Here is a 12,281-nt window from a genome sequence, read left to right on the forward strand (position 1 = left end):
TGACAAGCAGCGTTAAAAATTTAACAGTTGTCCAATCGCCTATGGCAGGTGCACCACTCACGAGAGCTCTGAAGCACTCTCATCAACCTCCTTACGCGATTTTTTTCTTTTTTTTTTTTTTAAATACTTTGCTGTCACTTGCAGCTTCAGTTATGTGAATTAAAATATAAAAGGAAAACAATGGGTTAGATTTCTAGAGCGAGAGGAGGAGAGAGCATGCTCATGGGTGTATCAATAAAAAATAATGAAAAACAAAAAAACATAGCGAGTTAGGCTTAGTACTCCATGTAGTGCAGAATCTAGGACTGTTCATCCTCCTTCTCACCTTTAGCGCAAATGCGCCAATTCCCGAGGTCCAAGAACCGGCTTGATAGTTCGAAGTGTTGCGAAATTGACCCGAGTTGGCAGCACCTTCTTTGACTTCACTATTAAGATGGGAGGGTGAGACTGTATGCAGCCATGTGAGGTCCTTGGGTCCCAAGTTAGACATGCTGCCCTTATTAAGCCATGTAGGCTCGTTCGTACACTGTCGTTGAAGTGGAGATTTATATCAATATCACTCGTGGCAATCTGGGCAAACATGCATCATGGGCCTCCTCTAGAGCGTGCCTATGGGAGGTACATCTAGCATCTACCAAGATAAGCTAGCTAAACTAGTGCTTTCAAGCTTACACTAGGTTCAGCCACAATTCAACCTCTGCGAATTTTGTTTCTCCATGCATCTAGTACCATTTTTACTAAGTCAGCGATGCTAGCTGCATATGAGATCCCTGCTAGACAGACTTCTGCATGCATTTTGTGTCTAGGAAAAAGAATCGTTATTCCAAAAAAAGAAATAGAGGTGGATATTGCGGAGTTCTACAACAAGCCAAGGAAGCGCTTTCTTCTCTTATGTGGTGGAATGTTTTTATAAAAGACAGGACACTATAGCCAAGTTTTCAGTGTCAACACGGCTTCAGGTCGTCATGAAGGAAACAATAATTTGGAAATTGGTCACGGTTGTCACAGCAGCACTCACGCTGAGGCTCTCAGCCTTAGGATTAAAATTAGGCAGCTCTTATGATCCCCCACTATGTCTGCTACTGCCCTTCACCCTTCATCGGGTTCACGACATGCTTTCACATTAACAGACATCCGCACACAAGTCAATACTGCAAGCAATCGATCTACCCCAACCAAAGCAAAGCAGTCACTAACCGTGAGCTGAGACTCCAGCCTCAGGGCCCCCACTGACTCCTCTGCTGTCCCCGGAAGCACCAGTAGAGCGGGAGGACTCTGCGATGGTGGCGGAGATGATGAGGATGATGAGGGCCGCGCCAGGTGGTGATGGCCGTGGTGCGGGTGGTGCAGGGAAACTGGAATGTCCACCACCGTGTCTCGCGAGCTGCTTGGGGCCACCGACCGGTGCTGAAATGACGCACAAGCACAGACACTGCAAATAATAATAATAATAATAATAATAATAATAATAATAATAATAATAATAATAATAATAATAATAATAATAATAATAATAATTGGTTCACAGGAAGGGAAAGGCGCAATATCTGTTACACTTGTTCCTGTAGACACCAGAACCATGGTAAGGGAAGGGAGGAAGGTAGGAGTGAAAGTGGAAAGAGAGAAAGAGGAGTTGTAGTGGAGGGCTACGCAGTAAAATAGTCAGCACAAGATCCTCAGGTGATCGAAATTACTACGTAGTGCTCCATTCCAAAAAAACACATCCGTCCACGCCCTTCATGAGTGCCACAGAGGAAGGGAAAAATGAGCGGGCTCATGATGGGAGTGGCTAGGCATGCATGAGGGCGGCAGGTAAAAATGATGTGATATCTGATTTTGTCAGAGCTACTACAGGAGGCTGCTAGGTGCGTAGATTTGAGAAATATTAATTAAAATACTTACTTTCCGTCCATTTCTGTTCATAAAGCGTGTTGTTTTGGTCACTGTCAATGTGATAGCTACCATGTGCGTTAGAAATCTCGGCAGCATTTCTTTTTTTTTGTTCAGTGTCCATTTAAGTGCTCTTGAAACACTACTCAAAAATGCTACTGCTTCTTCACCACTAATATTTTCTTTCTTCTCTCTAAAGTGCTAGCAAGCTCAGGATACAAGGAGATGTTCAGTGGCATACATGTTCTGCTTGGACCATACAGTCAATCATAGGACATGATGCTGTAAGTTCTTAGCCCTTTTTGTTGGACATGATGGTACAGGTTATTTGCCCTTTGTCAGTGTCTATCAGCAATCCTGTTTCCTTTCAGAATATGAAGCTGGTAAACTTGACTTTTCAAACTGCTACTAACAGCACACCCACGAGAAGGAAGATGACAGGGCTCACGGAAATGCAAGGCTTACAAGAATGATTCTGAGCCCTTTAATATTCAGTGATCATAATATTCAGTGATCATGAAAGTAACTTCAATGAGTTTGTTTTGGAAACCCCCTACTAGCACATAGCAGAAATGTTACCTTCTGTGGCAGACAATATAGACATGTTTTACATAAGTGTGTAAAATGTGCAGGTGTAAAAATGTTCAAGGGACAGAACACTGGAATTTAGGTCTGAAAGTTTTTTAGGCTCAATGGAAAGATTTGTGTTTAAAATGTTCTATTCCATAACGTTTTTGGTAAAAACACTGTAGAAAATTTTTAAAGAGAATTTTTCTATCAGTGAATTCGCTTGTCTTCATGTAGTCTGATGCTGGAAACCTTGAGCAGCAACCGCAATGACGACTGGTGGTCGACAAAAAAGATGTATCGAAAACAAAATTTTCACTCACCAAACAGTAGTTAGAAATTTTTTGCTTAGATTAACGTCCCTTTCAATTTCGTGCTCAAGGCTGTTACGGCACAATAACGCATGCCTTGCTGACGAAAGTTTTAGTGGGCACTATCATCGCTTCTTCACGAAATTTCAAATACTGTGGCGCCATCGAAGGAAGGGTGGTTTTTATTTAAGGACGCAGTGGAGAGAGTGAAAAATATACTAAATTATGACAAGCACTACTCTTCATCTCCAACATAATCTCATATGACATATTTTAGCCAGTGTTCTGTCCGTTTAATAACAAAATCACGAGAGCAGAAGTGCCACAGAGGCACTCGCACTCACCAGATCCAAGACTTCGGACATTGCCACCATGTCATCAGCTGCCCTTTGTTCAATTTCCTGTTCATAGTGCTGCTGCTGTTGCTGCTGTGAGTCCGAGACGGGAATGGGTGACTCTCGGAAAGTAGCCACTGCAAGCCGTGACAAGCCACCAAAGGGCACCTGGCAAAGAAAATGAGGGAAATTTACAAGCTGCACTGCTACTGCACGCGAGTAGGCGGTGGCATCACACAAGGTGCCTAATATTTAATCAATTATTCTACGAACCACTCTAATAAAATTTTGAAGAGAAAAAAAAAAGCAAGGAAAAATGAAAACATATAAAATGTACTGACATAAAGACGGTACACCTGCCAATGATGCATGAAAATTGAGATCTGTCAAACAGCAGTGTGGAGTACGCTCATGCTTTAATATCCAAGACCGCGTGTCTCACGTGCACAGTGTGCTGGTGAAGTATCGGTCATCTACATATTCAGTGTTCAAGAATACAGTCAATATCAGATATATTAAATTCATGCTTACATCGAAGGGCCAAAACATATTCTTGAAAATCCTATGCAAAAGTATAGCGCCACTGTTTTCATTCTTCTAACTTCCGTTCACCAGAACATTCAATACATTGAATCGACGGCCAGGTCAATGTAAGTGGCACTTCTCATAACAGCGGTTTTGCAATCATTTCTTGCATGTTGAGCTGGGTCGGCAGCACAGTTTTGAATATCTGGCAGCGCTAGCCACGTGGAGAAAATGTGAAACTATGAAACAAAGGGAACGTGGGGTCAGACTGTGGACAGCTTTCAGTGTAGTGTACTGATTTTGAGCACAACCCCAATGTCATGCAGGGAAACCAGCGAGCATTAGATGCACCAGTTATTGCGTGAAGCTCTTCTACTCCTGCTCATTGTGCTCTAGTTGTACTTCTTGACCATGTAAAGAGGGCACATACACGAGCATCGAAACAGTAAACAACACAACCAGTAAACAACACAACACAACCAATTCAGAGCTTAGCACACAACAATGTGTCAGACACAACAACACAAGTTGCAATGCATCGTCGTCTTCACAGAATGTAATCACTGTAGGTAGCATACGCTCAAGGGGACAAGCGGCAAATAAGATTGCCGATTTGATCAAAATCTTTATTTCTAAATTTATTTTCCCTTCGCAACCCTTGAGTCTTCGTCGCTCCAGTGATGAAAAATGATAGAGAAATATGGAGCCCAATTTTATAAAGGGATGTCTTGATGAACCAACATAAGAGACTTCTGCACTTTCTCCTTAATGTTTTAACAGTACGTGGATGAATTTTTTTGGGGTGTTAATTGCACTCAACGAGCATACCAGCTAGCTTGAAATAAAATAGCGTTCTGAAATTGGCATAAAAGGTTAGATGCTTGTGCTAAAATTGGCTGTATTCCATGAATAAATAACGAAAGTAGTTTTAGAAAGTAGATTTTTTTAACTAATGAAAGTAGCTTTAATTACCCCGCCTGCCACCCTATTAATGGCACAGTGTGCAACTGCTTCAGTGCACACACTGGAGAATGTATTTCAGGAGGTGAGCATTACTAATAATTTTTACTAATTTACCCTGCTGAGTTATGGTGTTACAAGCTGTGCTTCAACAAGACTTCATGATTGCCTCCTTGCCTTTAAGGTGGCGGTCCCACTCCAGCGGTGAAGAGACGACATTTTTGGTGATATTCATACGTCTACTGTGCCTCACTCGTTTAGTTTATAAATGTGGTTTTAATATCTTTGTAAAGCTTATCTTCTCTCCTTTCGAATGGTGCATTTGGTTTAAAAATAGCTGCAAAGATGTTTAAGTTGTAAAGAAAAATGCAAAGGTAAGAAACGGCTTTTCAGCTCTACTTGTCTCAGGAAATGCAAAATTGTGCAAAACCTTTTGCACCTAGAGAAAAACCGTTCGAGATGTTTAGAGATTAGATGTTAATAAACAAAGTTAAGCATTTTTATTATTGTGTATAGCTTAGTTTATTAGCCACGCGCCTTTGAAAAGTGCATAAAACAGGTAATTGCATATAAAATAACTTTCAAGATATGCATTCTGCTGCAGGGATTTTTTGCACAGTTGGAGGCCGTGCAGGGTTTGCCTTTTCCTGAAAATATCAGCTGTCTGGTACATTTAGTGTAAAAGTTATTTGTGATCAAAGTTGGCGTTTTTTGTAAAATGGCTAAAAGAAAATGCTAACCTGTTCAAGTAACAAGCTTTTGGCGGTGCTGAAATTTGGCGTGGAAAAACTTTACACTTCGCTGTCAGAGGATAAGCATCGGTTTTGCTCTACGACTCTCGAGGAATGTGCACGGTGAGGGTGATTTCAGCTAATTTTTTCGTGGTTCGCTTGAAGCGCGCGAGCTCTTCATGAAATTTTTAAGCACGATTTAAATGCTCCATGTCTTATTTTCTTCTGTTAAAGTTCCGGGCTTTCCTTCCTTTATTCAACTGGCAACAATTATCAACTACAAAGTGTACAAAAAGCAAATAATAGTGAAATAGCAGAGCCATGTGCGATAAATTTAGTAGGTAGCGCCATCTATGAAATGTACGTTCAATAAGAATGTCACAGTTCAGAAAAATTACGAGCGTGGCACTACAAACACCCTGAATCGAGGGGTATTTACGAGAGGGTATGATGTTTCTACAACGTTTTCACTCTGCCCTTTCCATCCAGCGAGGGACATAAACACTGGCGGGTCGGGTCGAGTCGAACTCCGGTGCACGGGTGGTTTGACTGGTCCCAACCCTGCTACACAAAGCATGTAAACGCGGTCGACTTGAGTAAGGGCATAGTGGAACGTCTTGCGACGAATTTGTCATGGAGGGGGAAATCCAAACAATGGCTGGGGTATTGTTTGGGTCTCCCCCTCCTTTCCGAATCGAGTCTCGCGACTTCCGCGAATGGACCTTTTTCCAATAGGACACCCTTCTTGTGGGCTTCAGGCAAAGTACTATTGACGGGACGCGTTGCCAAGAATTTGTGCAATCTTCCAAACGGTAGTTAAGTGTAGGGCTGCTCTTGTCTAGCCTGTGTGGAGACACGTGAGTCATCTGTGAACATACCCCCCCCCCCCCCCCCCCCCCTACAATGACAACAGGTAGCTGGCGAACCTGACCGCGTCTTCGCTGTTGAGGCAAGCTGCGGGAGGCGGGGAGGGAGGGTGGGGGGGGGTCAAGTTGCGGGAGGCCTAGAAAATGCTAGCACTGCACGCAATTATTGTGCAGCAGTTTGTCGCATTGATGAAGGGATGTCGTTTCCTGGAAAAGGACGTGCCGCAAAGTCCTCCCCCTATTTTCACATGGCATCCCAGCGAAAATGGCGTCCGAGGAGACTGCGCGCATGCGCAGTAGCGCTACTTGAAAAAGATCTATTGTCAGTGTACACTTGCTTGTTTTGTGATGTATTTATTGCCTCCCATTCAGTGTGTAATGCTGTTAGTGTGCTGAGCTAGTCTTCAAAAGAAACGCCGCCAGCTAAAGCTCTCGCGCGTGCAGCTGAGGTGCGCCCTGGCTACAGCGAACTCTGTACCCCGGCGAAATATGCTCCCGGTACAGTACAAGTAGTGGCTTTCGTTACTCGTTCTTAGTTTTTTTTTGTAGCACACAGGATGGGGTATGCTTTTGTTTGGCCATAGCCTCCAAACCATAGCCTCCTAGGAGGCTATGGTTTGGCAAAAGCAGGTATTTCGCTGCTCATGAGGCTGCCTCGCACGAGAAGCGAATAACCGCTAGTACACTCAACACGGGGAAACCGATGAACAGAGAGGCCTCTTTCCTTCCATAGAAACGACTAAGCGGAATCAGCCATTCAAAGAACAGTGCTGTCATAATTTCAACCTACCAGCTAGACATGCATCCAGACAACGCGAAATCTCTCTACATTCATATCATCGAGTCAGCCTAGCTTACACTGAAAGTGAGGCGTTGAAGTCTTGCGCATTAGAGGGTTGGTATCATGCAATTCCTTGAAGGAAAAATAAAGCTTGATGCTATGGAAATTATCGAATGAGGAGTAGAAGTTGTTACGTGCCGCATAAATTTGTTGCATGATATAAAGACTTTACGAGCTCACAGCAAAGATAAAAGTGGCAAATGAAATGCTAAAATTCTGCTTAGCTCTGTAAACTCATAAGAAAATGCATCGGATGCTAAACTGTTTATTTACTAGTATTAGCCCAAGTACATTGCTGTTTGTTTATTTTCCACATCTTAGGCAGGACTGGAAAAAAAATGTTAAAAAAAATGTGAATAAATTTAACTTTGCCGCCGCAGTTCCGTTCAGTCATCGTCAACTACTCATGCCCTCAGTCCAGCCGAGGGAGGAACAACAAAAAAAAAAAAAAAAAAAAAAAAAAAAAAAAATTGGTTGGCAGGGTCGTAGCAGCTAAATGACCCGACCTCGGTCTTCTGTGCTCAACGTTTCTTCGCACTTCCCATTTCTTTTGGACGAACTTGTTTATTTTATTTGCGCGAGTTTTTGCTAAACTTGCTCTTTTCATTGTTTCCCTGAGTGACAAAGAGACGTTAGCGGTCGGAAACAGCGGTCCTGTGTACTTCACCATGCCCGTCATATTCCGTGAGGATGGAAACATCGACATTGGTCTCAAGGACTCTGCAGCAACCTTTTGGGTTGGAAATCATAAAAATGGTCGTTTTTAGGCTTTTCATCATCACGAGCGCAGAGGTGGTTTCGTAGCTTTAGTTCCTGCTCCTTTGTCGTTTCTACTGTTTTTTTTATTATTATTTTTTCTTCGAAGCCTGGCTGGTAGCGCTCATGCCCCGTTTCACTGCTTCTGTTTTCTCTACAACAGTACCAGTGGAGGAGGGAATGTGCTGGCCACTCGTGCCTCATATTTGCCGGCTACATTTTGTTGCTACAGAAACTACGCCTCTCGTGGAGTATTTGTCATCGCCCTCAAACTCTATCTTTCCCAGCCTCTCCCTGACCTCACCGCCTCTGCCTTCCTACATCCTCGCCCTCACTAATTTTTCAGTGCTGATTCTCCCTCACCTCACCGAGTCAAATCTTCATAAGGTGAATGTGCGGACCCCCTCATGAGGATGCCCATGTATATTAGAGTCAAGCGAATGTGATTTGATTGTGAACCTCTAAACGATCGTGACTAAGGGGTGCCGCGGTCCAAGGTTCGTGATGGAGCTAGGAGCGTTCGAAATTCGAATTTGACCTTTTTGAAGGCGTGGTGGAAAACTCGTGGTGATATTTGACGAGGTTTGGTAATGGAGGGAAGGCATGACTTTTATGATCAGGGTGGATGTTCGGGCGAGTTGGTTTATCGTCAAAGAAATGCAGCGCTTTTGAGACATGGACAAAAAAAAAAAAAAAGAGAGAGAGTGGGCAGCACGTGCGCTAACTTTCAACTCAATTTTATTCAATGCATTATAGGATTTTATACACTGTAGGAGCATAGACAAAACATGATACCAGCATGCTATCGCGACGCACGTTACCACATAATTGCACAAATAATTTTCCCAAGAACTCAATCTCCTTCGTCGAGAGTGATATCGAAGGATCGCCTTGCACATCTTTTTTCAGCTCTCATTGTTTTGGCTTATACAATCTCGCGTCTCAGTTTTTCTTTATTTCTGCTTATGAGTAGCTTGCAGTCTGAAGATGGGGCGGCATTCAGATAGTGACCGGCAATATTACCTCTCTTGTTCTCAACATTTTTGTTTGTTCTCGAAATCTCTCATTTAGGCACCTCCCGGTCTGCCCTACGTACACCTTACCACAAAACAACGGTAAGGAATACACAACGCCCTCCGAACACTGAACAAGGTTTTTATTGGGCTTTTTTTGTGCATCCTTGTTTCTTGAGAGCTAACGGATCGGTCATCCTACATAGTTTCGTTAGTTTATCAGCAGCTGAAAACATAACGTGTACATCTGCTCGCGGACCGATTTTTTTTTTCTTTCTTTTTTTCAGATTGTGCGATATCCGGGAAGATAGGGTAGTACGAAATTTTTCGCGCTTTTCTGCTTGGCTTTGAACTGGCAACTGTTTTGTAACGAGTAGTGTTTCTGCCGCTTCAGACTGCAAACTCATAAGCAGAAATAAAAAACAACTGACAAGCGGGATTGTAGAAGACAGAAAAATAAGAGAACTCGAATGTATAAGCGATTCTTGTATATCACTCTTGACAAAGGGGATGGAGTTCTTGGGAAAAGAGAACCCCCCCCCCCCCATGTTAACTTTTGCTACGAACTAAAAATAAGCAAGGACGACTGTTGACTGAAGTTCAGGTAATTATAGCTATATTATCATATTTTTAATAACATTTGATAAAGGGAAATTCTGTTGTTTGCAAGAGCTGGCAGTTCACACTCCAGTCAAGGAGTGTTCCGGTCCCTACTATATCTATGGCATCAACAATAGGGAGCTTCAGAATATGGGGACCCTACCGCTCAGTGGCATCGCACGCGCCGAGTGAGTGTACACTGGGCCTGCGCACTTGCGCCCCGCTATTACTCTATCCCCCTTATAGATTGGGTCTTCGTATTGTAAAGCCCCCTAATGATCACTTGATTGCACAGGGCTAAAGACGAGGATTAAAAGAACACAAGACAGGCGCCGACTTCAACTAAGGTTCATTGAGGAAGCCTGCAAAAATATATGTAATTCGCTTTTCCTTTTCACTGGTACTAAAACTGCACTCTGTAATCATGTTGACACCCTGTTTTATTTTCATTCAGCAAGCTAGCCTACTGCAGTCCAGTCCAACCCCCTCACGCTCGGCGGGTAGGAGCAATCGGGTTCTCTACAGCGGAAACTATACTTCGTCTCACAAGATATCTGCAGCACTGCAAGAAGCAGAGGAGCCCTTGCAATTGTGCTCCTAAGTGCCTCTCGCCTATGCGCATTGTAATAGAGAATTGTGCTCCTACTGTCACCCCCCCCCCCCCCCTCAAGTTGGGGGGCGAGAGGTGCGTAGGAGCACAATTGCCTATTGTAGTGCCGTGATCCTGATTGTGCAGGGGTGCCTCTGCCTTTGGCAGGGCTGCAAAGAAAAGCCTTAGGTAGCGCAGGCCATGAGGGCTGGGTACTCAATTCCTTAGTCATGGATTAGTGGCGTAGCCTGGTGGCAGAATCTGAACTACTCTTAAAATGGCGACCGTGGAACCGCCACCTTAATCGCCCTCTGCACCCCCCCCCCCCCCTCACCTGGTCCATAGAATCTTAGAAAAAAACAACAAAAACACAACCATAGTGTGTAAAAGCACTGCAAAAAAAAAAAAAAAGTGCCACTGCAACCACCAACGGCACCCTTTACAACTGCAGAGTTCAAGGAAAAGGAATTGGTAAGATATAGCCAAGTGATTGCTTTTTGAGAGATATGGTACCTATTAGGATAAGTAAGCCTTCTCTCATTAATATCAGGCCTTTTATCGTAAGTCTCTCTCTCACTGCAAATAGCATTTCAAGAAGGGTAAGCCATGCGTCACCTGTATGTATGTTTCCATAGAAGTACCAGATCCTGACGGCTGCTGCTGCGAGTAAGGCTCTTCATGGTAAACAACGAGCGCTGACTCCCTGTCAGTGGCCACAAATTCCTGCCGTTCATAGTGCTGCGGTTGATGCAGAGACACGGGCACCCCACTTGCATAGTCCACCTGCAAATCCAGAACCCCAATATGCACTCGAAACACGCACAACCCATCACAAGAAAGGATTTAGTGCAGGGCTCGATTCTGCCTTAAAGCCAACACGAAAAAAATAAATAAATAAATAAATAAACTGAAGACATTTCTAGTCTCAACAAAAGAGCTTTGGGGCTCCTGAATATGACGTTCATTGTGGTCTTTTTTGGAAGTCTATGTAAATACACCATCATAGGGTGATAAAAGTTTCAAGCATGTGTGTTATGAAAAATACGATTTAAAATCAAGCATCACTAATATAACAATGCAGGACCGTAAGCAAAACTTATTTTGTATTAAGTAATAATCAGTGTAATCAATTAAAACTGATTGCTGGGCTAGTTGGTGCATAGTCACATAAAGGAAAAGGTTAATAGCGCAACAAAAAGACACTCACAAATAGGCACAAATAGACGCACAGGACAGGCACTGACTCCAACTTCTTTCTCAGAACACCACATACAAACTTCTTCTTCAACATCCAAATGCTCCCACAAAGTCAGCAACATATGCATAGCAAATTTAGGCGTACCCCCCTAACAACATTTAACAGTCGACCTTCACAACTATACAGCGAGAGAGATGATTCACTAATACATTTTGAACCAAGTCTTTTTATATACGAAGCTTCTAGCAGCTCACGGGCAAGATTATCCCAGCTCCTGCCTAAAATCTTAATTTCTTTGAACTTCGGTTCACATTTTGTCTCGAAATTGCACAATTTGCAATGAACAGGTAGATGTAAATTCTGATTATTTTTTAGAGAGCACTTATGTTCTGCAGCCATAGCATTGACACATCGCCCAGTTTGCTCGATGTATACCTTTCCACAGGTTAAGGGGATTTGGTAAATAACCCCTGTAGCGCATTTGACATAGGGCTTGACATGCTTTTTAGTGCAGCCCTGTCTTTGACCGGCATCGCCCATGACTCGTCTGCACATGCCAGCCAACTTTTTTGGGGCGGAGAAGTCCATCCTGACACAGTGTTTGTTGGCGACCTTCTTCCTATTATGTGCCACTTTATGTATATAAGGGGCAACAATACGTCTGGATCCAATCTTCCCGTTTTGGTGTCTTTTTTTGCAAACGTCTGTGTCCCTTTATATTCTGCAACAGGGACTCCGTAATGGCTACCGCTAGGTGTTTAGAATATCCCGCTGATAGAAGCCTCGTTACTTGGTTATTGAAGCTCTGTTTCATCAAGTGACAGCAAGATCTTTGTAAAGCACACTTTAATGCTTGCATCACTGTAATGTTTACACAATAATTGCCAAATATAACTAAGGACTATGCAAAAGCCCCCCCCCCCCCCACACACCACACGCACGCACGCACGCACGCACGCACACGCGCGCGCACACACACACACACACACACACACACACACACACACACACACACACACACACACACACACACACACACACACACACACACACACACACACACACACACACACACACACACACACACACACACACACAC

At 43.4% G+C, this 12,281-nt stretch overlaps 1 protein-coding gene across 6 annotated transcripts in view; it reads right to left on the minus strand.

Annotated features, from left to right (window-relative positions):
• Window positions 1-12,281, minus strand: part of LOC146186381 (uncharacterized) — a 95,489-nt gene that overhangs the window by 68,510 nt on the left and 14,698 nt on the right. For all 6 annotated transcript variants that reach the window (XM_084607159.1, XM_084607157.1, XM_084607155.1 and 3 more), the window contains exons 3-5: window positions 10,600-10,767; window positions 3,113-3,271; window positions 1,198-1,407 (exon numbers count right to left, since the gene is read on the minus strand). In XM_084607159.1, the coding sequence (XP_084463285.1) occupies window positions 1,198-1,407; window positions 3,113-3,271; window positions 10,600-10,767 (537 nt within the window). The remainder of the gene's footprint in view (window positions 1-1,197; window positions 1,408-3,112; window positions 3,272-10,599; window positions 10,768-12,281) is intronic.

This window comes from Amblyomma maculatum, chromosome 6, assembly GCF_055883805.1.
Source record: "Amblyomma maculatum isolate TAMU_Amacu chromosome 6, ASM5588380v1, whole genome shotgun sequence".
Taxonomy (NCBI): domain Eukaryota; kingdom Metazoa; phylum Arthropoda; class Arachnida; order Ixodida; family Ixodidae; genus Amblyomma; species Amblyomma maculatum.